This window comes from Liolophura sinensis, chromosome 9, assembly GCF_032854445.1.
Source record: "Liolophura sinensis isolate JHLJ2023 chromosome 9, CUHK_Ljap_v2, whole genome shotgun sequence".
NCBI classification, from domain to species: Eukaryota; Metazoa; Mollusca; class Polyplacophora; order Chitonida; family Chitonidae; genus Liolophura; species Liolophura sinensis.
Window position 1 is genome coordinate 30748023 of NC_088303.1, and position 26736 is coordinate 30774758.

The 26736-nt window shown below is 39.5% G+C and overlaps 2 protein-coding genes across 2 annotated transcripts; both read left to right on the forward strand.

Annotated features, from left to right (window-relative positions):
* Positions 1 to 72: 72 nt before the first annotated feature.
* On the forward strand, positions 73 to 13506 carry LOC135475782 (endoglucanase E-4-like). The gene is made up of 11 exons (XM_064755722.1): positions 73 to 86; positions 956 to 1147; positions 2184 to 2388; positions 5499 to 5666; positions 7462 to 7646; positions 7996 to 8155; positions 8506 to 8617; positions 10619 to 10775; positions 12362 to 12506; positions 13128 to 13293; positions 13419 to 13506. The coding sequence occupies exons 2-11, from the start codon at positions 959 to 961 to the stop codon at positions 13504 to 13506; spliced, it is 1575 nt and encodes a 524-aa protein (XP_064611792.1). The 5' UTR covers positions 73 to 86; positions 956 to 958.
* Positions 13507 to 18712: 5206 nt separating this feature from the next.
* Positions 18713 to 25943, forward strand: LOC135475955 (endoglucanase A-like). Its single transcript, XM_064755932.1, has 11 exons — positions 18713 to 18890; positions 20112 to 20370; positions 20773 to 20943; positions 21589 to 21773; positions 21957 to 22116; positions 22386 to 22497; positions 22977 to 23136; positions 23856 to 24000; positions 24730 to 24895; positions 25382 to 25572; positions 25826 to 25943. The coding sequence occupies exons 1-11, from the start codon at positions 18858 to 18860 to the stop codon at positions 25870 to 25872; spliced, it is 1629 nt and encodes a 542-aa protein (XP_064612002.1). The 5' UTR covers positions 18713 to 18857; the 3' UTR covers positions 25873 to 25943.
* The last annotated feature ends 793 nt before the right edge of the window (positions 25944 to 26736 follow it).

The window sequence follows — 26736 nt, forward strand, 5'->3', positions numbered from 1 at the left end:
TTTATGCTGAAAAAGATTGTAAAGGCTTTCAACGTTTCTATATGCAAAGTAATAAGAGATTTCCTTGCTGAAGGGAGAGGCTTGTGGTAGGAGTTTTTAGTTACATCTTTGTTCATATAATTAAGAATTATTATACTGTATTGTTGGCAAATTGATTTGAGCATATACCGATTATAATGAAAAAATCAATGCGTTTCACACAGACTTCTGCTTAAAAATTATTGTTCTGATTATGCTTCAAATAATCGGTGTACTTACTCTAAATTCTGTCCTGGATTGTTTTAATGTTGATCCACTGCTGTGGGGGGAAAAGTTGTATGGTTGTATGTTCAGTTTTTCTCCAGTTATAATGAGTATTGATAATTAGTATTGCATTTAATAATAGTTTGATTAAAATCAAAAATACTTGTTTTATACCCCGCATCAAATTTGCTACACAAATTTCACCATGATTTCCGAGTAAATTCCTCTAGTGCCTGCAGTGGCTACTTTATTTTAGCACATTTCTGCATTAAACACTTCTAAAACACTTCATACCCAATAAAGTAAACACAAAGAAAAATGCATTCACAAGTGCAACCAGGGTGTGCACGGTGTTATGGAAAATTTCGTTTCAAATAACAGCAATGATGCACACAGTTTTCCCAGAAATGCCAGCAAATTTCACGTTTTCAATTTAACAATTTTGTAACAAATTGTATACTTTATATAGGTTTTACCAAGTCATTCACAGGGTTGACAAAACTGAGCAAAACGTTTTCAGAGACTCAATTAAAATTCTTAATTTCTTAACTAATGTTCTTATTTTGTTTAATAAGTGAGAAAGTCTTATAGTCATACAATAAGTCACACAATACTTTGTCGAGACCGGTATCTGAAGACTGCAAGGAATTTCCTTGCTCTGTATTTATTTATTTAACAGAATATTTCTCTGGCTCTATTATTTGGTTAACAGTAAATGAGGATGACAGTGCTTCTATTCGTGGCCGTCTCCTCGCTGGCGGGAGTATGCCTCGGTGCCACACCATTATCGGCCGTCGATGATTTTGGAGGAAAATTCCAGGGGCACTTCAAGATCCCCATCAAGGAATCCGTCGACGGCTGGGAAGTGACAATGACGTTCTCAGCTGCTGTCACAGGCCTCACGGTACAGAGTCTCCGTAATAAGTTGAAATTATGAAATAAGTTGACCAGGCAGTTTTCAGTATTCGAAATCCTTTTGAAATCGTTGTCTTTACGTCGACGTCTTGTTTTTATTTTTCTTTCCGCGTATTCATATCTGAAAATGTGGCTGTAAGTGTAGGTATAATGTTCCTTCTACTGGGCCTATTACCCCCTTCCGCTGCAACGATTTCTAAGCTTTCCTTTAAACAGAAATGGCAAAGGAAACCGTATAAAACCAAGATATTCTATCAAGATATGCTAAAACTGAATTTTGATGAAAGGCTGATGAGTTAAATTCCTGCGTTGGTCATATCGGTGCATGAGTTATGGAGTTTTCAGATGTCAACTGTATGAAAAAGTACACCTCAAACACATTATCAACAGCCAACAAACAAATTTTCCCGGAGGGAGTACAGAATTAGACTTATGTTGTTTTACACAGGAGCAAATTTTAAATATATGTACACATATCAGCTTGTACGCGTAGTTCAAAAAAATCCCCGAGGCCCGACCCCTGCTTTCCCAAACCGATTTTAGGCTCAGTTGATTGTAACTACCATGGTGACACATGTTAAATACATATGTTGTTATGGTAGTTACAGTAAACTTAGTCTACGATCGGTTTGCGCAAAAGGCCCCTTGTCCTTTCACATTCTTTAATATTGTATGTTAAATGTGATGACATCACAGCATTGCGAGTAGATCTAGACCAGTGACTTCTTATAAATTGCAAGTAACATTTTTTTTACATAATTCTGTTCTAGCTATGATACTAGGGGGCTACTTTTTAATCATTTACATAAGCATTTAGGATAAAATCCGAACTGAGGTAAAATGACGTATTTCCGTTATGTGTTACAATTTGCCAATTACCTCTTGGTCGTCGCTGCTCTGGTTTTACTCTATGTGATATAAGTCGTATTTATATCAAAACGTTTTGGTCACAACTAGACAACTGCATCTTACCAGTCTCGGTTGTCATTCAGGCTGAGCAGGAAATCAGTGTTTCATTTTTCCAGGAATGGATGGGTGACACCGTGGTGGTCAAGGACAGCGGTAGAGTATGGGTTATCGTTAACAAAGAGCATACGGGTATCTTAAAGTCTGGAAATACTCTGGACATTACGGTGCAGGCTAGTTACTCTGGCACCAAAGCTCCCACGGGATCTGCTGTTCTGAGGAACCTAGGCAAAGATACTCAGACGGTCCCCCCTCACCACCACTGTAAGTAAACAAGGCAAAGATACTCTTCATCATCATTGTAAATCCACTAGGCAAAGATACTCTTCATCATCATTGTAAATCCACTAACCAAAGATACTCTTCACCATCATTGTAAATCCACTAACCAAAGATACTCTTCACCATCATTGTAAATCCACTAACCAAAGATACTCTTCACCATCATTGTAAATCCACTAGGCAAAGATACTCTTCACAATCATTGTAAATCCACTAACCAAAGATACTCTTCACCATCATTGTAAGTCCACTATGCAAAGATACTCTTCATCATCATTGTAAATCCACTAACCAAAGATACTCTTCATCATCATTGTAAATCCACTAACCAAAGATACTCTTCACCCTCAGTGTAAATCCACTAACCAAAGATACTCTTCACCATCATTGTAAATCCACTAGGCAAAGATACTCTTCACAATCATTGTAAATCCACTAACCAAAGATACTCTTCACCCTCAGTGTAAGTCCACTATGCAAAGATACTCTTCATCATCATTGTAAATCCACTAACCAAAGATACTCTTCATCATCATTGTAAATCCACTAGGCAAAGATACTCCTCATCATCAATGTAGGTCCACTAAGCAAAGATACTCCTCATCATCAATGTAAGTCCACTAGGCAAAGATACTCCTCATCATCAATGTAGGTCCACTAAGCAAAGATACTCCTCATCATCAATGTAGGTCCACTAGGCAAAGATACTCCTCATCATCAATGTAGGTCCACTAAGCAAAGATACTCCTCATCATCAATGTAGGTCCACTAAGCAAAGATACTCCTCATCATCAATGTAGGTCCACTAAGCAAAGATACTCCTCATCATCAATGTAGGTCCACTAGGCAAAAATACTCCTCATCATCAATGTAGGTCCACTAAGCAAAGATACTCCTCATCATCAATGTAGGTCCACTAAGCAAAGATACTCTTCATCATCAATGTAGGTCCACTAAGCAAAAATACTCCTCATCATCAATGTAGGTCCACTAGGCAAAGATACTCCTCATCATCAATGTAGGTCCACTAACCAAAGATATTCCTCATCATCAATATAGGTCCACTAAGCAAAGATATTCCTCACCCTCAGTGTAAGTCCACTAACCAAAGATATTCCTCACCTTCAGTGTAAGTCCACTAACCAAAGATATTCCTCACCTTCAGTGTAGGTCCACTAAGCAAAGATACTCCTCATCATCAATGTAGGTCCACTAGGCAAAGATACTCCTCATCATCAATGTAGGTCCACTAAGCAAAGATACTCCTCATCATCAATGTAGGTCCACTAAGCAAAGATACTCTTCATCATCAATGTAGGTCCACTAAGCAAAGATACTCCTCATCATCAATGTAGGTCCACTAGGCAAAGATACTCCTCATCATCAATGTAGGTCCACTAAGCAAAGATACTCCTCATCATCAATGTAGGTCCACTAAGCAAAGATACTCCTCATCATCAATGTAGGTCCACTAAGCAAAGATACTCCTCATCATCAATGTAGGTCCACTAAGCAAAGATACTCCTCATCATCAATGTAGGTCCACTAAGCAAAGATACTCCTCATCATCAATGTGGGTCCACTAAGCAAAGATACTCCTCATCATCAATGTAGGTCCACTAAGCAAAGATATTCCTCATCATCAATGTAGGTCCACTAGGCAAAAATACTCCTCATCATCAATGTAGGTCCACTAAGCAAAGATACTCCTCATCATCAATGTAGGTCCACTAAGCAAAGATACTCCTCATCATCAATGTAGGTCCACTAAGCAAAGATACTCCTCATCATCAATGTAGGTCCACTAACCAAAGATACTCCTCATCATCAATGTAGGTCCACTAAGCAAAGATACTCCTCATCATCAATGTAGGTCCACTAAGCAAAGATACTCCTCATCATCAATGTAGGTCCACTAAGCAAAAATACTCCTCATCATCAATGTAGGTCCACTAAGCAAAGATACTCCTCATCATCAATGTAGGTCCACTAGGCAAAAATACTCCTCATCATCAATGTAGGTCCACTAGGCAAAAATACTCCTCATCATCAATGTAGGTCCACTAAGCAAAGATACTCCTCATCATCAATGTAGGTCCACTAGGCAAAGATACTCCTCATCATCAATGTAGGTCCACTAGGCAAAAATACTCCTCATCATCAATGTAGGTCCACTAAGCAAAGATACTCCTCATCATCAATGTAGGTCCACTAACCAAAGATACTCCTCATCATCAATGTAGGTCCACTAAGCAAAAATACTCCTCATCATCAATGTAGGTCCACTAAGCAAAGATACTCCTCATCATCAATGTAGGTCCACTAGGCAAAAATACTCCTCATCATCAATGTAGGTCCACTAGGCCAATTAGAAGAGATACTCCTCACCATCACTGTAAGCCCACTAGGCAAAGATATTTCTCATCATTACTGTAAGTCCGTTGGGCAATTATGCTCCTCACCATCACTGGAAGCCATCTAGGTAATAAATACTCCTCGCCATCACTGACAAACAACTAGACAAAGACACGCCTCACCATCAGGTGACAGTTCACTAGGCAAAGATATTTCTCACAATTACTGAAAGTCCGTTGGCCAATTATATTCCTCACCATCACTGTAAGTCATCTAGGTCAAAGACACTCCTCACCATTAGTGAGAGTCCACTAGGCAAAGACTAGGCAAAGACTCAGTCGGTGCCCCGACACCATTACAAGGTCACGTGTAACATTTGATCACAGCTTGTAATTGTGAGCATGGACTGTAGTAAAACCAAAAATATCACACTGCTAATATATAATTAACTGGACTTTTTCAACCCACGTATCTGACCGCCATGGTGTAAGTGAAGTAATGCTTACAACAATGAATTACATAAAATTAATTACTCTGGTTTGTTGTTTTTATGCATGTCATGGACTAAAATGAAGTCACAACTTAATTACCAATTTACGCGTTGGATTTTGCTGAAGCAAATATATATGACGTTACTACACATTTAGATTCTTTATAATGGAGAATAGAGCGAACTATTAATTTGTTGAGACAAATTCAACGTTTATTTTGAGAACAAAACACTTTGTCTTTCGTAGCGTCTGGTAAATACGATTATGACGATGTCCTATACAAATCCCTGCTGTTCTACGAAGCCCAAAGATCGGGCAAATTACCGTCAACGAACCACATCCCCTGGCGCCATGATTCGGCTACTCACGATCGAGGTTCTAAGGGAGAGGACTTAACTGGAGGCTGGTATGATGGTATGTGCAGATACATTAAAAATATTTTAGTAGTAAAATATTAGACTACAGGTTAAGGTTAAAGCGTAAATATTCAATATTTGAAAGTTTTATCAATTCTGACCACTTCTGTGGTCAGAATTTATGGATAGGTTACAGCGCCCGCCTCGGAGTCGGAGACATAGGGTGAAATCCAGATAAGGTCATACCATAAACGATCAAAGTGATACTTGTTGCTGCCGAACTTGGCGTTCAGCACTGAGAAGCTATAGAAAAGAAACATGGAAAGATTGGTTTGCCTGTGTGGGTATAATGTGACAGGGGGTGGTGTCATGTCTGGTGTCTTCGACATGACACTTCAGTGGCAGCAGCACTTTGGCGCCATGCTACAAGAAGGCAGTGTACATACACACACCTGAAGACTCCTCATCGTCATACGACTGAAAAATTGTTCAGTGCGACGCAAAAGCCCAGGCATACATACATTTATGAATCCTCAATACAAGACTAAGCTTAGATTCTTAGCCTACTTAGAAGAAACAGTTTCAATTAATATTGAATTAATTTCCACCATAAGACTAACAAAAAATAAAACAGTTGATAGATGAATGCAGTCATGATTTGTTACCAATATTGCCAATTATCTTTCTGAGTAACTGTAGCCGATAATAATATAAAATTGTTGCAGTCGTGAACAATCCTGTGTGAACAGAGGCTTTTTCTAGATTAATTGAACTATAGAAAACGATAATTTCAAATGGAAAACATAACCCGTCTAAGTCGGTTAAAGCGCTAGCGCAGCGTAATGACCCAGGAGTCTCTCACCAATGCGGTCGCTGTGAGTTCAAGTCCAGCTCATGCTGGCGGCCGTACGTGAGAAGGTCTGCCAGCAACCTGCGGATGGTCGTGGGTTTCCCCCGGGCTCTGCCCGGTTTCCACCCACCATAATGCTGGCCGCCGTCGTATAAGTGAAATATTCTTGAGTACGGCGTAAAACACCAATCAAAAAAAAAAAAAAAAAAAAAAAAAAAAAAAATCTTCTCTAATGCTTTTTTGTTTTTGCATCGTTGAGCTTGTAAAGCAAGAGGTAGATCCCAACGCTACAGGATAAAAGCAGGGAATAAAGTGTCTTTACAATAAAGTGTCTTTACACAGCTGTGATCCGACTTGTTTAAGCGGGAAATGTTCTACATTGTGCAGCACTGCCTAATTGTTCATTTCACTGCTGCTGGGGCCGAGTCGGTGGCCTATTGGTTAGAGCGTCCGCCTCGAAGTCGCTAGACACGGGATCAGACAAGGGTCGAGTCATTACAAAGACTTTAAAAAGGTTACTTGTTGCTGCCTCTCTTGGCGCTCACTACTGAGAGGTTAAAGCAAGGATACAGGACTGGTTGTCCCCGTGTCTAATATAATATATAATATATAATAATGTGAACAGTTGGGGTGTCATGTCTTGTGTCTTCGGCTTGACACTTCAGAGGCGGCAGCACTTTGACGACATGAACTCGCCCTGTCATAAGAAGATAGAGTATATGTACACACGTCTCCTCGTCGTCATATGATTGAAAAAGTTGTATAACGTAAAACCTAACGTGAAACCCCAAGCATACATCTATACATACTACTGCTGCACGATATTTAACCTGGACGAAAACGGTTGTCAGCACGAAACGTCGTAGGACGAATACCGTAGAGTGATCTTACTCTCCAATGGCTGATTGCAGCTACATTTGGCGAAGTTGCACTCCAAATTTAAAGATACCATGCAGAGACCAGTTCGTGAGGTAATTATTACGGTGTCTGTCTCCGCTTCTAGCTGGCGATCACGTGAAATTTGGTCTACCAATGGCGTACTCCGTTACAATTTTGGCATGGGGATTGATCCAATGGGGAGATGCCTATAAAAGCGCCGGCCTGACTAGTGCTATGTATGATTGCATCCGCTGGCCTTTGGACTACCTACTGAAAGCACATACTGGCCCCACGGAACTTTACGTTCAGGTGCGCCAACAGTCATTATTCTTTTTGTTTAATATTTTGTAAACCTTTCGATTGGTCCTTTATCTTTACTACCATAAACGGCGAGCATGTAGAAAATAAAAAAACAGCACCGTCAATTCTTTTCAAGTCATGGAAATATGGCTGATCACGTGTTAAATAATACAAAATATGAGTTGTGTCTTCGTTCGCAGCAAGTAATATTTATGTAGAACTGGTATTTGATTTTCATTATCATATAAACATATTTACTCTCACGTAAATAAAAATACATAGTTTGATAAGAATTTCATTGAGCCAAGCCCTTAATTAGGAACTTGAAAGGTTTTTAAAAGTTGAAGTTTCTCGAAAGGTTGGTGACGGCGGCAAAGATCATGCTTACTGGGGACGGCCAGAAAACATGACCATGGAAAGACCAGCATTCAAAGTGACTGCAAGTAGTCCCGGAAGTGACGTTGTCGGAGAAACCGCGGCAGCTTTTGCAGCCAGCTCGATTGCGTTCCGTCGTGTAGGTAAGTGACTAATTAGGACAAAACTGTCTCTGACAAAGATTCCGTTAATCAGTTTATATGCCTTGTGATAAATTACCAAGTATGAAGTGGTAAATTATCCTTCAAAAAAGCGGTGTCTATAACAAGGACTAACTAACGAAGAAAACGATTCGTGGCAAACAACAGAGGATATCATTTTAATACAATGAGAATTAATTGATTAAATTTAAAAAAAAGGAATGATAAATCTCATTAAATCAACGGTATAATTTACAAGGTCGTTAATGCTATCTATTTTGGATTCCTTGATAAGTTTACAAAATCGAAATTTACACAAGATATAAAATATACACAACAAAAATGTTTTGTAGACGCAACGTATTCCGCCAAACTTTTACAACACGCCAAGCAGCTGTACGAGTTTGCGGACAAACACAGAGAGATTTACAGCATAAGTGTACAGGCTGCAGCCGCTTACTACAGGTGAGCAAACACAGGGAGATATGCAGCATACATGTGAAAGCCGCGGTGGCTTACAACAGGTGAACAAACACAGAAAGATATACGGCATAAATGTGCAGGCCGCGGCCCCTTACTACAGGTGAGCAAACACAGAAAGATATAAAGCATAAATGTGCAGGCCGTGGAGCTTAGGACAGGTGAGCAAACACAGAAAGATATACAGCATAGATGTGCAGGCCGTGGCACTTAGGACAGGTGAGCAAACACAGGGAGATGTAAAGCACAGATGTGCAGGCCCCGGCCGCTTATTACAGGTGTGCAAACACACGGAGATATACAGCGTACATGTGAAGGTCGTGGTCAGCTGTACGAGTTTGGGGACAAACACAGAGCGATTTACAGCATAAGTGTACAGGCTGCAGCCGCTTACTACAGGTGAGCAAACACAGGGAGATATGCAGCATACATGTGAAAGCCGTGTCGCTTACTGCAGGTGAACAAACACAGGAAGATATACAGCATAAATGTGCAGGCCGTTGCGCTTAGGACAGGTGGGCAAACACAGAAAGATATACAACATAAATGTGCAGGCCCTGGCGCTTAGTACAGGTGAGCAAATACAGGGAGATGTACAGCATACATGTGAAGGACGCAGTCGCTTACTACAGGTGAACAAACACAGAAAGATATACAGCATAGATGTGCAGGCCCCGGCCGCTTATTACAGGTAAGCAAACACACGGAGATATACAGCGTACATGTGAAGGTCGTGGTCATTTACTACAGGTGAGCGAGCACAGAGAGATATACAGCATAGGTCTACAAGCCAAGGCTGCTTACTACAGGTGAGCAAACACAGAGATATACACAGCATAAGTTTGCAGGCCATGGTCGCTTACTACAGGTGAGCAAACGCTATTGAACTTCAAAGCACCAGCCATTCACCTGTGGTCAAACAGTCCGCTTGGCCCAGATGGCAGCTTTTGAAACATTTCTACTTTATCACAATATTTTCTGATATTATAACATCCCACAACAACCTAAAAGCACGCAGAAAAGGATTCTATGTCAATATCAATAGAACGGTTTGTTAGATGTCAGGCAATCTGGCTTTTTTAATCTCACCGATGTAGCTATTTCAAGATGTAGCTCTGTGTCTTGTTAAATAACTTCAACAATATTGTATCATGGCGTACAATTGCTGCATAATCTCTCAAGAAATAATTCAATGGAAAGTTGACAGAATAGAGATTAAAACCAGAGTAGAGACGACAGCGTGTTAAATGGCAAATGGTCATACGTAACCGGTGAAACACGGCCTCTGGTCAGGTTAGCTCGATTAGAGTTTTTGTCTAACTGTGAAAGAGTAGCGAATTACTCACCCCATATAATGCTCATAATGAGCTCTCTTTTTTCAGGATGTCGAATTAGTTGCCCTTCGTTAGTCACGAAACACTACAATGTACTTTCTTACCCGAAGTTACGATAATATTTGTAACAAATTGTATTTGCTCTCGTTTCGGCATTAACCATAATTCTTTCAAATGAGCTAGTAGAACATCTCCAGAATTGAGCTTTACAGGCCTAAAAGTGTCGTATTTGATCAATCTTATGTTTTATCAACGTAACTTTTAATCCATGTGACAGTTCATCCACCTACCGTTTCGGTGGCCTAATGGTTAGATCGTTTGCTTCGACGTCGTGAGACTCCGGTCTCAAACGCGGGTCGAATCCTACCAAAGGCTTTAAAAATGGTACTTGCTGCTGCCTCGTTGGAGCCTAGAACTGAAAGGTTATAGCAAGGAAACATGACTGATAGCCCAGTGTCAGTAAAATGTGTCTGGGATCTACCTCGTGACACTTTAGTGGCGGCAGCACTTTGGCGGCATGGACTCGCCCTAACATAAGAAGACGCGGTATATGTGCATACACATAATGACTCCTGGTCGTCTTATGAAAGAAAAGATGTTAGGTCCGATGTAAAACCCCAAGACTACATAAATATACATTTTATCCACTCAGATCTATGGGCTACAAGGACGAGTTGGGGTGGTCTGCTGCCTGGTTATATCAAGCTACTGGTGACCAAAAGTACCTGACAGCCGCGGAATCGTACCATAGTGATTTATCCGGCTTTGCGTGGGGTCTGTCATGGGATGACAAGCAGGCGGGATATCAGGTAAAAAGTGCAAGAAACATGTTACAAGCATGGCTGATCAGAGGTGGATGAAGCTGTGTAAGGAGTTACATGATGATATGTAAATGAAACAGGATTATCTACATGCGATTTTAATCGCTTTAATATTGTTATTTATGATGTGGCAAGGTCAAAATATTAACAGTGTAAGTTTGTGGGTAAGTTATTAAACAACACATTTCAGCTAAAATAACAAAAAGGAACAAACAAAAGGACCCTTTGCAGCTAGATGGGAAATAGTCGATTACCAACCTGTTCATAGTGAAAGATCGTGTACGAAATGACGCAAGGGCTTCCTCGTTGTGCGGTTGAAGTTGTGATGTAACAAATGCTGCCGATGAAATAGGCCAAGCTAAAATATTCCTTGCTAACCATCGGCCTACTTTATCCCGTTAAATGTATTGGACAATATTCCCCTTTTCTCAGTGTAACTGTGCTATATTGTGTTAGCTGACACAAATAACGTTGGGCTTTTACTGGAAGGATAGTGTATATAGTTTGTATAGATTTACAATGATATATTTTAACTTATCTAACATATTGCTTGACATTATTTGAAAAAATATAAAAGAAGAATTTCTTGTCTGGTTCAAATTATTCCCCCTCCATTACCCCACTTTCTTAAGCACTGACTAAAAAGTCTGCTATAACAGGAATCGAAGTCGTTATCTTAAACGACGCAACTGTTTTCGACACAAAGGAACGCATGTTACCACTAGACCATTGCAGACAATTCGTTAAGAGTCTTTTGACCGTACTTTCGTCTTTTGATAAAACAAAAAGTATAAATCGCATCACTCCAAGATTTCACTCCACGTTCTTCAGTAATTGTACTTCATATCCAAGTAAGATTTACTCCTAGTTTTACTAAAATTACTCCTCACTGCTGCACCGAAGAGGGGCGATTTCCTATCCAGTTGCAAGGAGTGCTTTAATGATTAAAATTTTGACTTAAGTCTAAGATGTCTTCGAGATCCTGGAGCAACTTCTTTTCCTTAACAATTTTTTAATAGTAGTATTAGTTATGATGAGAGGATGATTACAACAGCCTGAAAGATATTAACCTGTATTCTACAAGATTCAGGAAAGATTCAGTATGCAGTAAATAACATTTTTGGATTTTAAGGTAATTACTAATACAAATGTCAAGCAAATCGTCAGTGACACCAAAAGTAATCGATGACATTTACCCTCATATTTTATTTTCCTTATCATTTTTATTTATAGTGGCAAAGGCCCCAAAAGACTTACTAGACTATTGGGCTATATCCGTCAGCGTTTTACTTCAGTAGCAAGATAATGTCAGAGAATGATTTTAGAGAGCGTAAGTGTCACTTCAAATGTGGCATTAGTAGTGTTGAAAGTTCAGAGTTTCTAATTGCTTCACGGAAGATCCACTTCTGATGGAACTGTAACATGTGGCATTGTAAACCATTCGTTATGGTTGCGTTATAATGCAGAGATTGTGGATGCGTTATAATACAGAGGTTGTGGATGCGTTATAAACCACTCATTGTGGTTCACAAATATGCTCTCCATAGTAATACAAATATGTATTATTTGCGAAGATTTTGATGTATAACGCCACCAAGAAAGCTACGTACAAGGACGACATCTTGGCGACTTTCAAGTACTGGATGCCTGGTGGGACCATTCCATACTCGCCAAAGGGCATGGCGTTCAGACTTCAGTGGGGCCCACTCAGGTATTCCTGTAAGTATGTCACGAGTTCATATATGCGAAATATTCCGTATCGCGTACAGACTTCGATGGGGATCTCCTCGACACTGTCGTAATCCATACACATGGTAGCTGTATGATTAAAACGACTCTGATCAGTTTTTCTATAAACTTCTGTATTAGGCTAAAATTCAAGGCATCGTGACAGCAACATGCGTCGTCATACTAGTAGTACTCGAGGCACCCTTCTTCGGACATAGTTTGACTATAAATGCTCTCCTTTCGGCCCCGAGGCCGAGGGGTTTAACGTCATACTTCATATTTTTTTAATGCCATAACGACGACGTGTATGAATGTATGTGTGCGTGTCTGTAAGTGTGTGTGAGAGAATATGTATGTATGTATGTCACCCCACCCGGTTACATCATAGTGACATCGGACCAACCGTTTCCTTGCTCTGTAACATCTGAATGCTGAGCTAATAGCGAGACAGCAACAAATACAATTTTTAAAGTCTTTGGTCCCCGATATGGTCTTACAACGTACTAACATTCGTGCGCCCAAGCAGGTGTACAAAATTTTAGTGTAACGATGCTAATTATTGTAGCTAAAGATAAGAAGTAGAAGTACGAATATGCGCTATTTTCTTTCCAGCAAACATGGCGTTCATTGCACTGATGGCGGCTGACTTAGGCGTGAACCCTGCAGAGTACCGCAAGTGGGCCAAGGGTCAAATCCACTACGCACTTGGAGATTCCGGGCGCAGTTACGTGGTCGGATTCGGAAATAATTACCCTAAACGTCCCCATCACCGTGCCAGGTATATATATATATATATATATCTATAGACTGCCACAGCTATTATTTGAGATACAATATATTTGCATACTTAATCAGCGAGGTAGACTTTCATAAGGAATAATATTTATTTAATTATTTAATTAGGCCTAATTATTTGAAGAAACATCTGGACAGGAAGTCAGCATGGGCTGGAGTTGAACTTATAGCGACTGCATTGGTGAGAGTCACCTGAGTCATTGTGCTGCTCTGACACACTCAACACCAGGCCTCGGAGGCTTCCTAGGGAATAATACAATAGATCAAAAAATATTAAAAAATAAAAACTAAGAAGAAATGAATAATAAAACAAGAAATAAATCAAACGGTAATGAAATAAATGCAGAGTATGTTGGGGTTTTTTTCCTCCAGTTCACGCCCGTCCCTGCCGGCCCCTTGCGGGTGGAACGATCAACGTCAATCAGGCCCCAACCCGCACGTGCTTTATGGAGCACTAGTCGGGGGTCCGGGTAAGAGCGACGAATACAACGACTCGAGAGAAGACTATATCCATAACGAGGTGGCCTGTGATTATAACGCTGGCTTCCAATCCGCCATTGCAGGTACATCTGGACCCAGTCGTTCAAAAGTGTATTAGCAGTTAAGCTCGGCATTAACATTAATCCGGACTTATTCGCGCTTTAGTTTTGTTTTCATGGCAACACTGGTATTAAAATTTAAATCTTTCTTAACTTTACTACACTTACATGAAAAATATATATACTTATGTGACATTTGATGTATGTGTATATTTATATGGTGAAGAAACGAAATGAAATTAAAATTAAATGAAAAATCAGCCCCGTATATTATGGTGTGTGAAGAAACTTTTATACTGGTCAAAACATGAGTGTATGTTAAATCAGACGCGTAAATTACACCTGGAGATTTTGCTACACATACATATACAACAACTAGGGAATTATCTTCATGTTTGGCTCATTGATGCATGGCTGTTTAATTCCCCTTACATGACGTTGGCTAGGTGGAGAAGAAACTTAACTCTTGGCTGATGTGTATTAACATATATTATCAACGTGTCTGCCACATTTTCACATTTCTGCACTCATCTGGCCACCTTCATGTGGGTGAATTATTTTTTGAGAGAGGTGTTAAATTCCAATGAAGTAAATAAATAAATGAAGTTTGCGCACGAGTGTAACAGGATATTAAGCACACGAGCTTGGATAGGTTTGTGTAGAATCCCACAACACTAATTCATACAGGTATTCGTTATGCCGTGTTGTTTGTGTGTGTGTAAACAATGTTAAAACGATGATTAATGATAATGATTTTACAGGCAGTAAAGCAAGGTACTCATCTCATTACTTTCTGTTTCAGGTTTAAAATTGGCAAAGTAAACCCAACCCCTACCTTCAAATCTCAAGTTCTGTGTAATAAAATGTTGTTGATGACGAGAGAATAAAACGAATTGTTAACATCTTGTCTTTCTTTGCTTTTGTTTCATTTTTGATAGGAGAAAACTGTGAATTCTGCTTTCAAGAACTTGCTCTCTTAGTCACTGTTTAATGAGATTTGAACTTAATATGTCCAATGAACACTGACAGTGAATTGAATCTTCGTTCAAGGTGTCCATCAGTATGATTTTAAGTAGAAAAAATCACATCTGAAGTAAACAGGAAATGTCGTCACAACATACATTCGTATATCGATCGTTAATCAGAATTGACGTACCAGGTCAACAATCACAAGGCCAGTTTTCAAAACGAGGCTCAATTCAAACGAATCAAGAAAGTGCATAAAGTAAGTCACAAGGACGGAGTCATGTGACGAAATGAGGTCAATTGAGTGCAGTGATGCCTGAAAGAAGTATGCAGTGTTCCAGGGGTGTAATTTTAATCAGCATCAAAAAATCAAAATCATGTTCAGTTTCCATGAAAAATGCGCATCTAAGATGCGCTTTCCCACTGTTTATATATCCAGGTAGCGATTTGGTCGAAGACGATGCATATAATGCGTTTGTCTGGAGTCAGCAGGATTACCAGCAGTATGGCATCACGTGGAGAAAATACCAGGATACTGGGTGTAGTGAGTTTGGCCAGAATGCAAGTCCTACAAACCTCCTAATGTTGACGACACCGCAAATATAATCGGACTTCAACGGCTGGAGAATTGGTCGCTTTTAGGTATCCCTATATATAAGTGTTTTGAACGTTCATTCAGAATAAGGTGTACAGTTCGAATGTTCTAAAGCCTTTCCATACACAAATGCAAATATATAATACACAATGATTATACTATTTCTTGAACAAAACTCGTAAAGAATAATCAAATAATCTATATTAAGATAGCGCGTGCCCTATATCATGGTTTTCTTTAACTTTGTCTTTATTCTGGTTTTACGACGTGCCGAAGAATATTTCGTGCTGATAATCAACCTTAGAATTGTCAGAGATTATGGACGCTCTGTCCATATTTACTTCCAAGAGAATTATACGTGGTTCTAAAGGCTCAATCCTCTCACGCCCTTTTATTTAATGGTAACCGGCCAATTATGAAGCATTTTTGCAATATTCTTGATTCAGAAGGTTTGCTGTAAGCTTGTTTGTTAGCAAAAACTGTCCATTTCCAAAATGCAACCCACCATAATGAATACTAGTAAGCCGAACACCATGGTTGCTAACAACAACTCCGTGGAGCTCCTAGTCGCAGCTAACAATCTGTGCAGGCTACTGAAAGGGAGGTAATCTGACCCAAGGATCACAAAGCGATCTTAGGCTTAAGTCAAAATTCCACAACGCTTTAAAATTGCTACTCTGATGTAACAAGGTGCAAATATTTCTTGACTTTCTAAATTCTGGACAAGTTATTGTACAATAAGTTTCAGCTAAACTACTAGAACGGAACATACCAAATCTGATGATAAAAATTTTGAGCCCGGGAATGGGCGCTACAGACCTGGTTGCTTCATCTCAACAAATATTCGAGCAGCATGCCGGGGCCCTATAGATCATGTGTCAGTTTTTTAGTTACATTTAAATACATTGCAAAATCGTTCCTTCTCATACGAATGAACTGTAACTCCTTTACTCATTTATTTGATTGGTGTTTTACCCCGCACTCAAGGAGAATTTCAGTACAGATGACGTACATAGACCTGTCGGAGTCTTGGAAACTTAAAAAAGAAAGAAATGCAATGTAACAATAAAAACACAACGTACACATTTCAGACAATACACGTCCACAATGCCTTAGAAAACAGACGTAAATTTTAACGATATCTACTACGGAATAAAACGTGATGCATCTCTGTCCACTGTAAGAATTATTTACAATGTATTTATTGCTTAAGGATTGACCGCTTAATGTCATTACGGCGGGTAATCTACATATTTTCTGCCCAAGACCGGTTTTGAATCCGCGTATGTACCATTGACATGGAAACACTAGAAGACTGAGACATGGAAAAACTATTTACTACTAGACTATTTGGCTCAGTCCCGCGTAAGACTTAATTACGAGGTGTACATGACACACTGCGTAATTGTTAACCTTAGCCAGTGTCACAACCCTTAAGCATATATACATTTAGGTCATTGTCTTTATTTCACAGGTGTATACTGATAAATAGAAACAGCATTTGAGAAATTTCTGTGCTGGATAAGTTGTTACTTTAGCCTTTCCAGTTTAGCGGTAAAGAAATGGGGCTAATTACGCCAAGCTAAACATTATCAAAATACAAAACAGAAGCCAGGCCAAACTCGTCCAGGGGTACTGTCTTTGCTCAAGGTTAATGGAAAGATTACTAAAATTGTATTGAACACATTTTTTAGATATCGGCACATTCGTAAAGTGCAAGTACCTGACCAGTTGTATAATTCTATTCTAAACCAGGTCTATGATTGAAATCCCTGAATAGAGCAGACAAAAAGTCTTCACGTCACACCAAGAACGTAAAAGATCTCCATGATAACATTGATACAGGATCAATGTCTCTGCTGTGTTAAATGTGTTCATACAAATATCTCCATAACTGACAGTATTTATTTATTTACTTGATCGGTATTTTTTTCCCGTACTCAAAAATATTTCACTTATACGATGGCATGGTGGAACAAACGACCATCCGCTGGTTGCAGGCAGACCTTCCCACGTACGACTGGAGAGGAAACCAGCAAGAGCTGGTCTTGAACTCACGGTGATCATAACAGACTAAAAGGTGAGGAACTGTACTATACGTGGTCTATTGTGATATGGACTGAACAGCTCATGGCACCGATGTATTGTAGTATTAGACACGTGAAAATCCTCTATACCGGTGTATGTTATTCTCAGGTAACTATTTAGAATGATATCATTCACCTACATACCGCCAACTGAATACTGTCACAACTAGGTATGTTTTAACGTTACTGGAGAAACTTAGTTCTGCATGTCTCATTACATCAAAATTTCGTTGTTTAACAACGGTAGTCATTATGTAAAGCATAAATACATATTACTCATGAGAAGAATGAAGTCGAGTTTTCTTGAATGGATCCTGTTATAACACTAAGACTAAAATCACGTGTTCAATACGTGGCGCCTATGATATCTGTTATTTTGGCGAAGCCCACATATTCCGATACCCTACTTCTTTTTGAGAAATAACATGTGTTCGAGGACAATTTAAGAGTTTGATTAAGGGCATACTGACACTTTGGTGGTGACAGCGCTTAAGGATAAGCAGGTATGTACAGGAATATTTTGACGTTGTGTTTGACTTTAGACACACAACCATTCTCCATTGGGATAGATTTCATCACGCAATTGCGAATAGGGCCAGAGACGGATGGATCATAGTTTTCTTGTACTACTGCGTTAACAGTTTGTCCACTAACACTCGTCGCAAAAAACAGGAATAGACCACAGGCTACACAGCTACGGCCCTATTTTAGACGAGAAAGGTTTCCAGTTCAACCCTAAATAAACTACTCTTGCTAAACCACTTTGGCTAGGGAAACTAATGGTTCATAATCATGACATATTTGAAATAATAGACCTCATACAAATGGCACTGCAATTTTCTCCAAAGAGATTCACATCTTCACTGGTATTTAAAATATACACTGCTTTCCAATATTTTGAAGTCTATATAGTCGAGTTTGTTACAATATTTTTAAATTATTGTGACTATCAGTGAAGTATTTTGTATCATGTGTTGACCTAATCAGCAGTCTCATTAATTAAAATTGCTCATCTTTCAGGCAGTTACATTTTCTTATATCGCATGCACACCAATTTTGATGGAGGCTCAATTAACCTACTAGACGGCAAAAAGAGTTTTCCTTTTCGATTGCCTTTGCGGCAGGCACTGATGACGTCACTGTAAATATATGGATACTTTCCAGACCAACTGGAATTCGTCTAAAGTATTCCTTCCACATGGTTGTTTTCAGAATGCTGTACCCAGCCGTCATCCTCGTGGCTCTGGCCTCCTCCGTCAGGAGCGCGGATAAAATCACCGTGGTGAATTCGTGGCCGGGAGGGTTTCAGGGTTCCTTCTGTGTGCACGCTAATCATGCCTATCATGGATGGAAAGCCCATATGGTGTTCGCCAGCGCAGTGGACTCGATCCAGGTAAAGTATGGAAGATATTTGCCTGTAAAACGTTTCTTCAAATCACTGATATGGATTGCGGTGGTGGGGTTTGGGTGAGGGGGCGGGGCGATAACAGTAATCTTCCATCTTTACCTCCGTAAAGGTATGACCCAACAATTTTTATTGGCTAATATAATCAGAACCACTGGTACAGCTGCTTTGTCTTCACAAAATATATTGTCGGGCGAATGCAACATATTTATCTTGACCTATCCGAAAAAAACAAACAGCAATATGAAACGTCGGCTTCTGAATGAGCGTTCTAGTCGACTCGATTTCGTCCGCCATATTACAACTGAAAACACCACTTTGTCGACCCTTGTCTGTTCACGAATTTATACAAGTGTTTCCAACTGGTCTGCCAAATTAGCGAGGACGCATGTCGTTCTTGGATTCGTTGCTTACGACACTTTTTTTAGTGCAATTAGTGACGCTCAACTGCGATTGGGGCTGTCGCTATTTGATATTTTACGACGACTTACGGATGATCGTGGGTTTCCGCTGGGCTCTGCCCAATCTGCTCCAAACATAATGCTGGACGCCGTCGTATAAGTGAAATATTCTTCAGTACGACGTAAAACACCAGTCAAATAAATAAATTATATCTTACGATCCGTTTTACGGTGATTTGCAACATTAAAAAGAAAGACATCAACAGACTGCGTTATGGCAATTTCTGATAAGATCAACACATCACGATCATTGAGGTCATACCTTTGACAGGAGAGTAGGGGGCGTGGTCGGCTGGTTAAGAGGCCAAGACACACATGCTATAAGTTCATTCCTAGCCTCGGGCAGGGGTCTTGGTGACATTAAATTGCCTAACACTCTTGTTAGTGTAACGTTCGCTGAAGGCCACTTGTCTTCCACCAATGTAGTGTGCATGCCTGTACGTCACCAGAGAAAAAGCTTGTCACTGGGTGATAGACCCTCCGCACTTTGTTTAAAATGTTAAAATTCTTGCGTATAACGTTAAACAACAAATAAATAAAAAATACCGTGGAAGATCAGTAATTTCAGAATAGAATTTTGATATGTTGGGTGGGGGGGGGGGGGGATTTTAGATTTGTGATTAGACAGTTCACTACTTAATTGGCTTAAGTCATACATGTATGCCTTAATAAGCTCAGAGGAGATTCAGGCCGTACGTGAGGAGGAACGACGATATATTTAATACATGTACTTATCTCAATTTTTTAGACTGGCCAAGCCAATGTGGTATCATCAAATAGTGCAAAAACAGAGTACATCATATCGTCCAAAGACTGGGATGCAGAAATCGCCAGTGGAGAATGTATGAAAATAGACTTCACGGCGAATGTCGCGGCCGGAGGAAGCGCTCCGAAGGGAACGGTCTTCCTAGAGGGGAGTTCTGGATCTTCAGGAAGTGTGACAAGCGGTCAAGGAAATCATGGAAGCCACGTCACACCCACAAATCCAGTAGCACATGGGCATGGAAGTTAGTGTTTATCATAGAGCGTTTTAATGCATAACAGTAAAGAAAAAATAAACGTTGCTTAAGAAAAAAATACTCTAACTTTCAACATGTCCATGTGTAGACCTTGTGTTGTTTCGTGTCATTGACTAAAGGTAACCTTGTCAGCGAGTATGACATAGCTACATATAGGCGACTAGCTAAAAGAACAGACTATAGAATGACGGTACAGGTAAGTACTCCACAGACGTGTAGGTTTTACTTGCACAGAAGGACAAAATCGAGCATCTTAGCACACACATTCAAATAGTAATATTTTACGGTAATTACATAAGATGTTATTAAACTTTAATACATTTAATGATTTATTAACACGCCTCAGTTGCAGTATTTGGTAACACGCTTATCATTACTCATTACTGACAGCAAAACACGAGAAGTACGACTACGGCGAGGTTCTGGGGAAATCTATCTTGTTCTACGAAGCGCAAAGATCTGGTAAACTTCCGGCAAACAACAGGGTAAAATGGCGAGGTGACTCCGCACTGAAGGATGGTTCCGATGTAGGCCACGATCTCACGGGAGGATGGTATGATGGTATGTAGACATATGAAGTCACTTAACACACATAGGCTGCTAAATTTCATCACTCTAAATACATATACATGTATTTGCATATCTATGAATGTATTCACCGAACGGATCTTGAAACAAAGTATGTCGAGCAAAAATATGGATGTGACGTCATTGATACCATCTCGGTCACTATAGATGGGCATAGAACCTGATATTTTAAAACCATTTTACTTGGCTGGAAAAATTCTAAGAAATTAAAAACTAATGTGCTGAACACTGTTTAACGGTCTTTAACCTGTTGTATAGTTCATTTTAGTACTTTCTTTCCCTTTAAACAATAAACAAATAAATGTAACATGAGGAGAAAAATTGTGAACTTATTCAGAGGAATTTCACATATCAAGATATGCCTTGGAAGGGGATTAACACAAAATCCAAGATTCATGACGAGAAAGAAAAATGCCCGCTGTTCTTTGTAAACCACCTTAATTTTAATTTATTCGCAATTAATTAAGTTATGTATGTAGCAAAATCTACAAATCTACATTTTTACAGTCCATATAAATTAAATACTTTGGGTTAATTTATCTATTGATCGTGTCAAATTTATGTTTCATTGTGAAGAATATCTTTTTATAATCAATTAACAACCATTTGCTTTTGCAGCTGGAGATCATGTCAAATTCGGTTTACCAATGGCTGCAACAACAACATTACTGCTGTGGAGTTTGATTCAGTGGCCTGACGCGTACACAGCCGCCAAACAGCTGGACCACATGTACGACTGTGTGAAATGGCCTCTGGACTATTTTATCAAGTGTCACACAGGCCCAACCGAATTTTATGCTCAGGTAACATGAACTTATAGAAGATAAAATTAGCTCTAAAATGTATTTTTAATGCAAGGCAACTTTCTTTCTTTGTGTCATATTGCAATACTGACTTACACAGAAATTACAACGTCGCATGTATTGCTCAAATTCTGAAGAAAGCCCTGGCGTCACTTAGAGTTATCTACTTACTCTCTACTTTAGGTTGGCGACGGACATCCCGATCATTCGTACTGGGGGAGACCTGAAGACATGACCATGAAACGTCCAGCTTACAAAGTCACGGCACAGAAACCAGGAAGTGACGTGGTTGGGGAAACAGCTGCCGCAATGGCTGCCGGTTATATAGCTTTTAAAAAGAGGGGTGAGATTTCTCAGAAGAATTCTATCAATAAATTACTTCCTTTGTCTAAGACTGAAATATTATTCCTTACAAGAAGGCTTTACAAGAACAATCTTATTATTTGAGTGCAATAAAACTGAGAATTTTCTGAAGATGTGGTCCATAGTACATTCTGCATTCTCCCCATAGATAAAAGTGTAAAACTCAACGTGAAGGAAGGTTTGTATATTTCTGTGCCATATATCGTCACCTTAGACCTGTCGCTGTGATATGCCATCATTTGCACACAGATCCCGCTTATGCCACAAAACTGCTTACTCATGCCAAGCAGCTGTACGAATTCGCGTCCAAACACAAAGGGCAGTACACACAGGCTATCCCAGGAGCTGCAGAGTTCTACGCGTAAGTAGTCATAACGATCGAATATTCGTTCCCTAGTAAAACTTCCTATGTTTTGTTTCTTAGACATCAAGATACAGGTAGAGCGGATGTCATTTCTAACACTCATATTTGCCCCTGGGATTTCAAATCTTGCTCATTCGAAAAGTGTGACTGCATATAAATATAAGTCTCACGATTGCTGAGTGCCAAGCTAGGTAACAACAAATACCATTTTTAGACTTTGGTATAACCTGAATCGGTTTTGATCCGGGTCTTCAGACTTCCAGGGGACATTAGACCACAGAAGCCGGTTACTACACAAAGTGCTATTTATCTTAATCTCAAATACGTGCGCAAATTAATAATCGTCACTGATTAGCAAGGACACTGATTTCGTTGACAAATGCTAGCAAGTCATTTCTTGAAAGTTTACTTTTCTATATTTCTGCTTTGACGAAATACGATTGCGTAATGGACGCAAGTTCGCTGTTTTTTTCCAGATCTGGTGGGTACATGGACGAGTTGACATGGGCAGGGGCTTGGCTGTACAAGGCAACGGGGCAGCAGAAATACCTGGACGAAGCTCAGGCTAACTACCGCCATGGCGTCATGGGTCCAGGCTGGGCTCTCTCATGGGACAGTAAACAAGCCTGCGCTCAGGTGACAATGATTTTATTTTAATATCATACTTATTGCAACCGATTCCAGTTGTAATGCAACCTATTTAAGGGACATTCAATGAGATTTGTACTCTTTGATATAGTAAAAAAAACATACTTCTGTATCTATATATGATTACAATTAATGAGTGACATTTATCAATAACGTGGCTCACACGCCCAATCCGTTACTATACACACTCCCCGATTTTTCTGCGCCAAATATTATATTATCGGACTATTGCAGTTTGAATCAGCTATATATTGTATAGTTACATAGTTCTTTTAAAATGAACCAGAAAGCTGCTGTAGGTGTATGTAGTTATGCTGAAGTGAACCTAAAACTTATTCGGTGAGCGAAAATAATATCTCGTCAAACTCCGGAACACATTTGGGAAATATCGAAAACAGGGCGATGAACAACAACATGTACTAGTCGTGTACAGTCAGGGAGATCTAATACAACAGGTGGCAAATGCATTTTGATGCAGTCGTTTGGCATTTAACACAACTGGACGTACTATAACATTGCTATAATGTTATTGCTTCAGTACAGATGGAGTGAGTGAGTGAGTGCTTGGGGCTTAACGTCGTACTCAACAATTTTTCAGTCGTATCACGACGAAGGAATCATTAGGGTGCATGTTCAGTACAGATGGATACTAGTGAGGTGCTTCTGACGCTCATAGCTAACCGTTTTGTGTTTTGTTCATCGTTTAGATGCTCTTGTATGAACTCACAAAGGGTCCTGACTACAAACGTGACATCACGATGTTCTTGAACGCCTGGCTACCCGGGGGTCAAGTCCAATATACCCCAAAGGGTCTAGCCTACAGAGATAAGTGGGGCCCTAACAGATACGCCGGTAAGTGCTCCCCACTAAATTTTGTTCGCAGGATCTGCTTACCAAAGATACTGTTTTAGCACAGATGCTTATTGCATATTTTGCACGAAACCTAGTATTTATTTGTTGCTTGTCTTAGTGGATTATACCAGTACGTTCGTCCATACCACATTGGAAGATGTTCATACCAGTCAAGTTCATCGCACGTATGAGAAATTGTGCAAACAGGTTCCTGTTCGATTGTGTCTCAACTTTTATTTCTTATACGGATTACATGGCGCAACTGAAAAGTAAGAATGTGCTGCATCAAATTACGTGTAAAACTGGGTGAAATTTTATGCAGCAAAATATCCGTAGTGTAGATGTTATCCATTGTTCAACCAGGTATATTTCTTGTGCTGAAGGAGTTGTGTCCCTTCCATTGCTGGCTGTGTGTATTATGTAGCTGAGAAATGTACTGCAGTTTATTTATTTGATCGGTGTAAAACGCCGCACAAGGGTGGTTCACTTATACGACGGCGTAATCCAACTGACTCATGTTTTTAAAGGACTGGGTTATTTTGCCATGCTGTCTTCTGTTGTTTTTTTGTCTTTTTTTTTGAAAATGTTATTTTCCATTCGAACATCTGTAGAATTACGTTTGTCTATTGGTTAAGTGGCTTAAAGTTGCGTAAGTCAGTCTAATCAGATAAATGGGGCCTTTAAATGCCACAAACTACTCATTCGTAAACAATTTTTTTTGTTCTATAGCAAATTCTGCTCTAATCGCGTTAATGGCAGCCGAAAATGGACTCAATGTCGACAAGTACCGCGCATGGGCAGAAAAGGAGATCAATTACATCCTAGGGGACACGGGGCACAGTTTTGTTGTCGGATTCGGGAAGAAGCCACCCCAAAGGCCGCATCATCGATCAAGGTATTGCGACAGGCGAAGGGTTATTATGTCTTGGCTTAAAATCCGATATAATTTATTGATTTATATATTTGATTTATTTAATCGGTGTTTTACGCCGTACTTAAGTATATTTTACTTATACGACGTTGGTCAGCATTATGGTGCGAGGAAACCGAGCATGCACTGAGGATGGCCATTGGCCATCCGCAGGGGGGTATAATTAAATGGCATTATAATGTCAAGCAGGCGTATTTATTTTAATAGTTAAACACACACTTATGAATTCTGTTATTTTCTCAGATGTACATACATGTGACCAATCTAAAACGTCTTCTTTTACTTTGCTTTCAAGCATAAAATATGACCAGAACTGTCTGGAGAAGATATGAGTAGCGTTGTAGTTGTAGTATACGAAACGAAAACGGTGGTAACTGAAAACGGAGAAAAAAACTGAGTAACACAAAGGAAAATGATTTGCAAACTCTGGTACCTTTCTCTTTCCCATAGTTCCTGTCCAAATCGCCCTGCGCCTTGTGGATGGGACAACTTTAACAGCCCAGATCCTGACCCTCAGATATTATATGGCGCCATGGTAGGAGGCCCAGATACTAACGATGTTTACAAAGATGATCGTAAAGATTACGTGAAGAACGAAGTGGCATGTGATTATAATTCTGGGTTCCAAGCTTCAGTCGCGGGTAAGTTTTGCCGATTTCTTTCTTGCAAACAACATTTTTCATTGAAGGAAGCCTGTTTTTATGCGTTTAACGATCCGTGTCCACAACCAATAATGTTATTCTTTCGTACAACTTAGAACAAAAGCAAATAATTTTGCGACAATGGTGCTTTTTGGGTCTATATGGCTGTAAATCAAATTTTTTGAACGAAAATTTATTTTGTGCGTGAAAAAGTATAAGATAAAAATTCATTTTTTACCCTCTTGATTTTCAGGTTTGAAGCATTTAGCCCTCATTGGTGAGCTACCCGCAACTTATTAACATACTTTTTAAAGCTGATTTTAAATTCATTGTAACCATTCTTTAATTATTAATAAATGTTATAAAACAGGACTTGTCTTTTCTGTCTTATGATATAATACTTGAATAATACTTGAATGATTTATTTATTTCTTTGATATTCGTTTTACCCCGCACTCATGAATATTTTCACTTATACTACGGCGGACAGCATTGTCGTGTGAGGAAACTGGACAGATCACGGGGAAAACCGCCGAAGGTTGCAAACTTGATTGAAGTAACTGAAAAAAACGTGTAAACTGACAAGATGCCAGATTTCTCCTGTAATACGTGTGACCAATTGCCAGCCATCACCCTGCTTTGGTTTTATTCTGTCTCTGTAGTCTATTTTATGCAATGCAAAAGTAGGAAAAGCCATATATGAAGATACATTAAACACGTAGATCATTCACTGTTGTCTGTTTGAATGACATGTTTGAAATGGCAAGTTTAGTATGAGTTTTATAGCAAGTACTAGACAAGGCTACATGAAACGTTAACAAGCAAATCACCTCCATGAGACTTATTTCTTTTACTTCCAAACAATTGCCATGGTAGTTCTCCCCAAAAAGACAGTATTTCAAAATATCACGCTAAGCATTACAAAACATTTAAAAAGGTTCTTAATTGATACAAGCCGGCAAAAAAAACCAAACAAAACACACCATCACTCTAAAAAGTTGAAGAAAATTCATCCATACGTATGATTGTCCATATGGATAAATGCTGGAATAATTCTCACATATCACCGTCTGTGATGGTTGGAGAGAATTTGATGGAATCATGAAAATATATCATCATAGTAAATACACATAGGGGCCTCCGTGGCCGATGGGGGTTAGCACG

Coding starts and splice junctions, on each gene's coding strand:
- LOC135475782 (XM_064755722.1), top strand. CDS start 959: ATGAGGATGACAGTGCTTCTATTCGTGGCCGTCTCCTCGCTGGCGGGA. Junction 8,156..8,505: donor GATTGCGTTCCGTCGTGTAG/GTAAGTGACTAA, acceptor AATGTTTTGTAG/ACGCAACGTATTCCGCCAAA. Junction 10,776..12,361: donor ACAAGCAGGCGGGATATCAG/GTAAAAAGTGCA, acceptor TTATTTGCGAAG/ATTTTGATGTATAACGCCAC.
- LOC135475955 (XM_064755932.1), top strand. CDS start 18,858: ATGGTGTTCGCCAGCGCAGTGGACTCGATCCAG. Junction 22,498..22,976: donor GGAGCTGCAGAGTTCTACGC/GTAAGTAGTCAT, acceptor GTTTTTTTCCAG/ATCTGGTGGGTACATGGACG. Junction 25,573..25,825: donor GTTCCAAGCTTCAGTCGCGG/GTAAGTTTTGCC, acceptor CTTGATTTTCAG/GTTTGAAGCATTTAGCCCTC.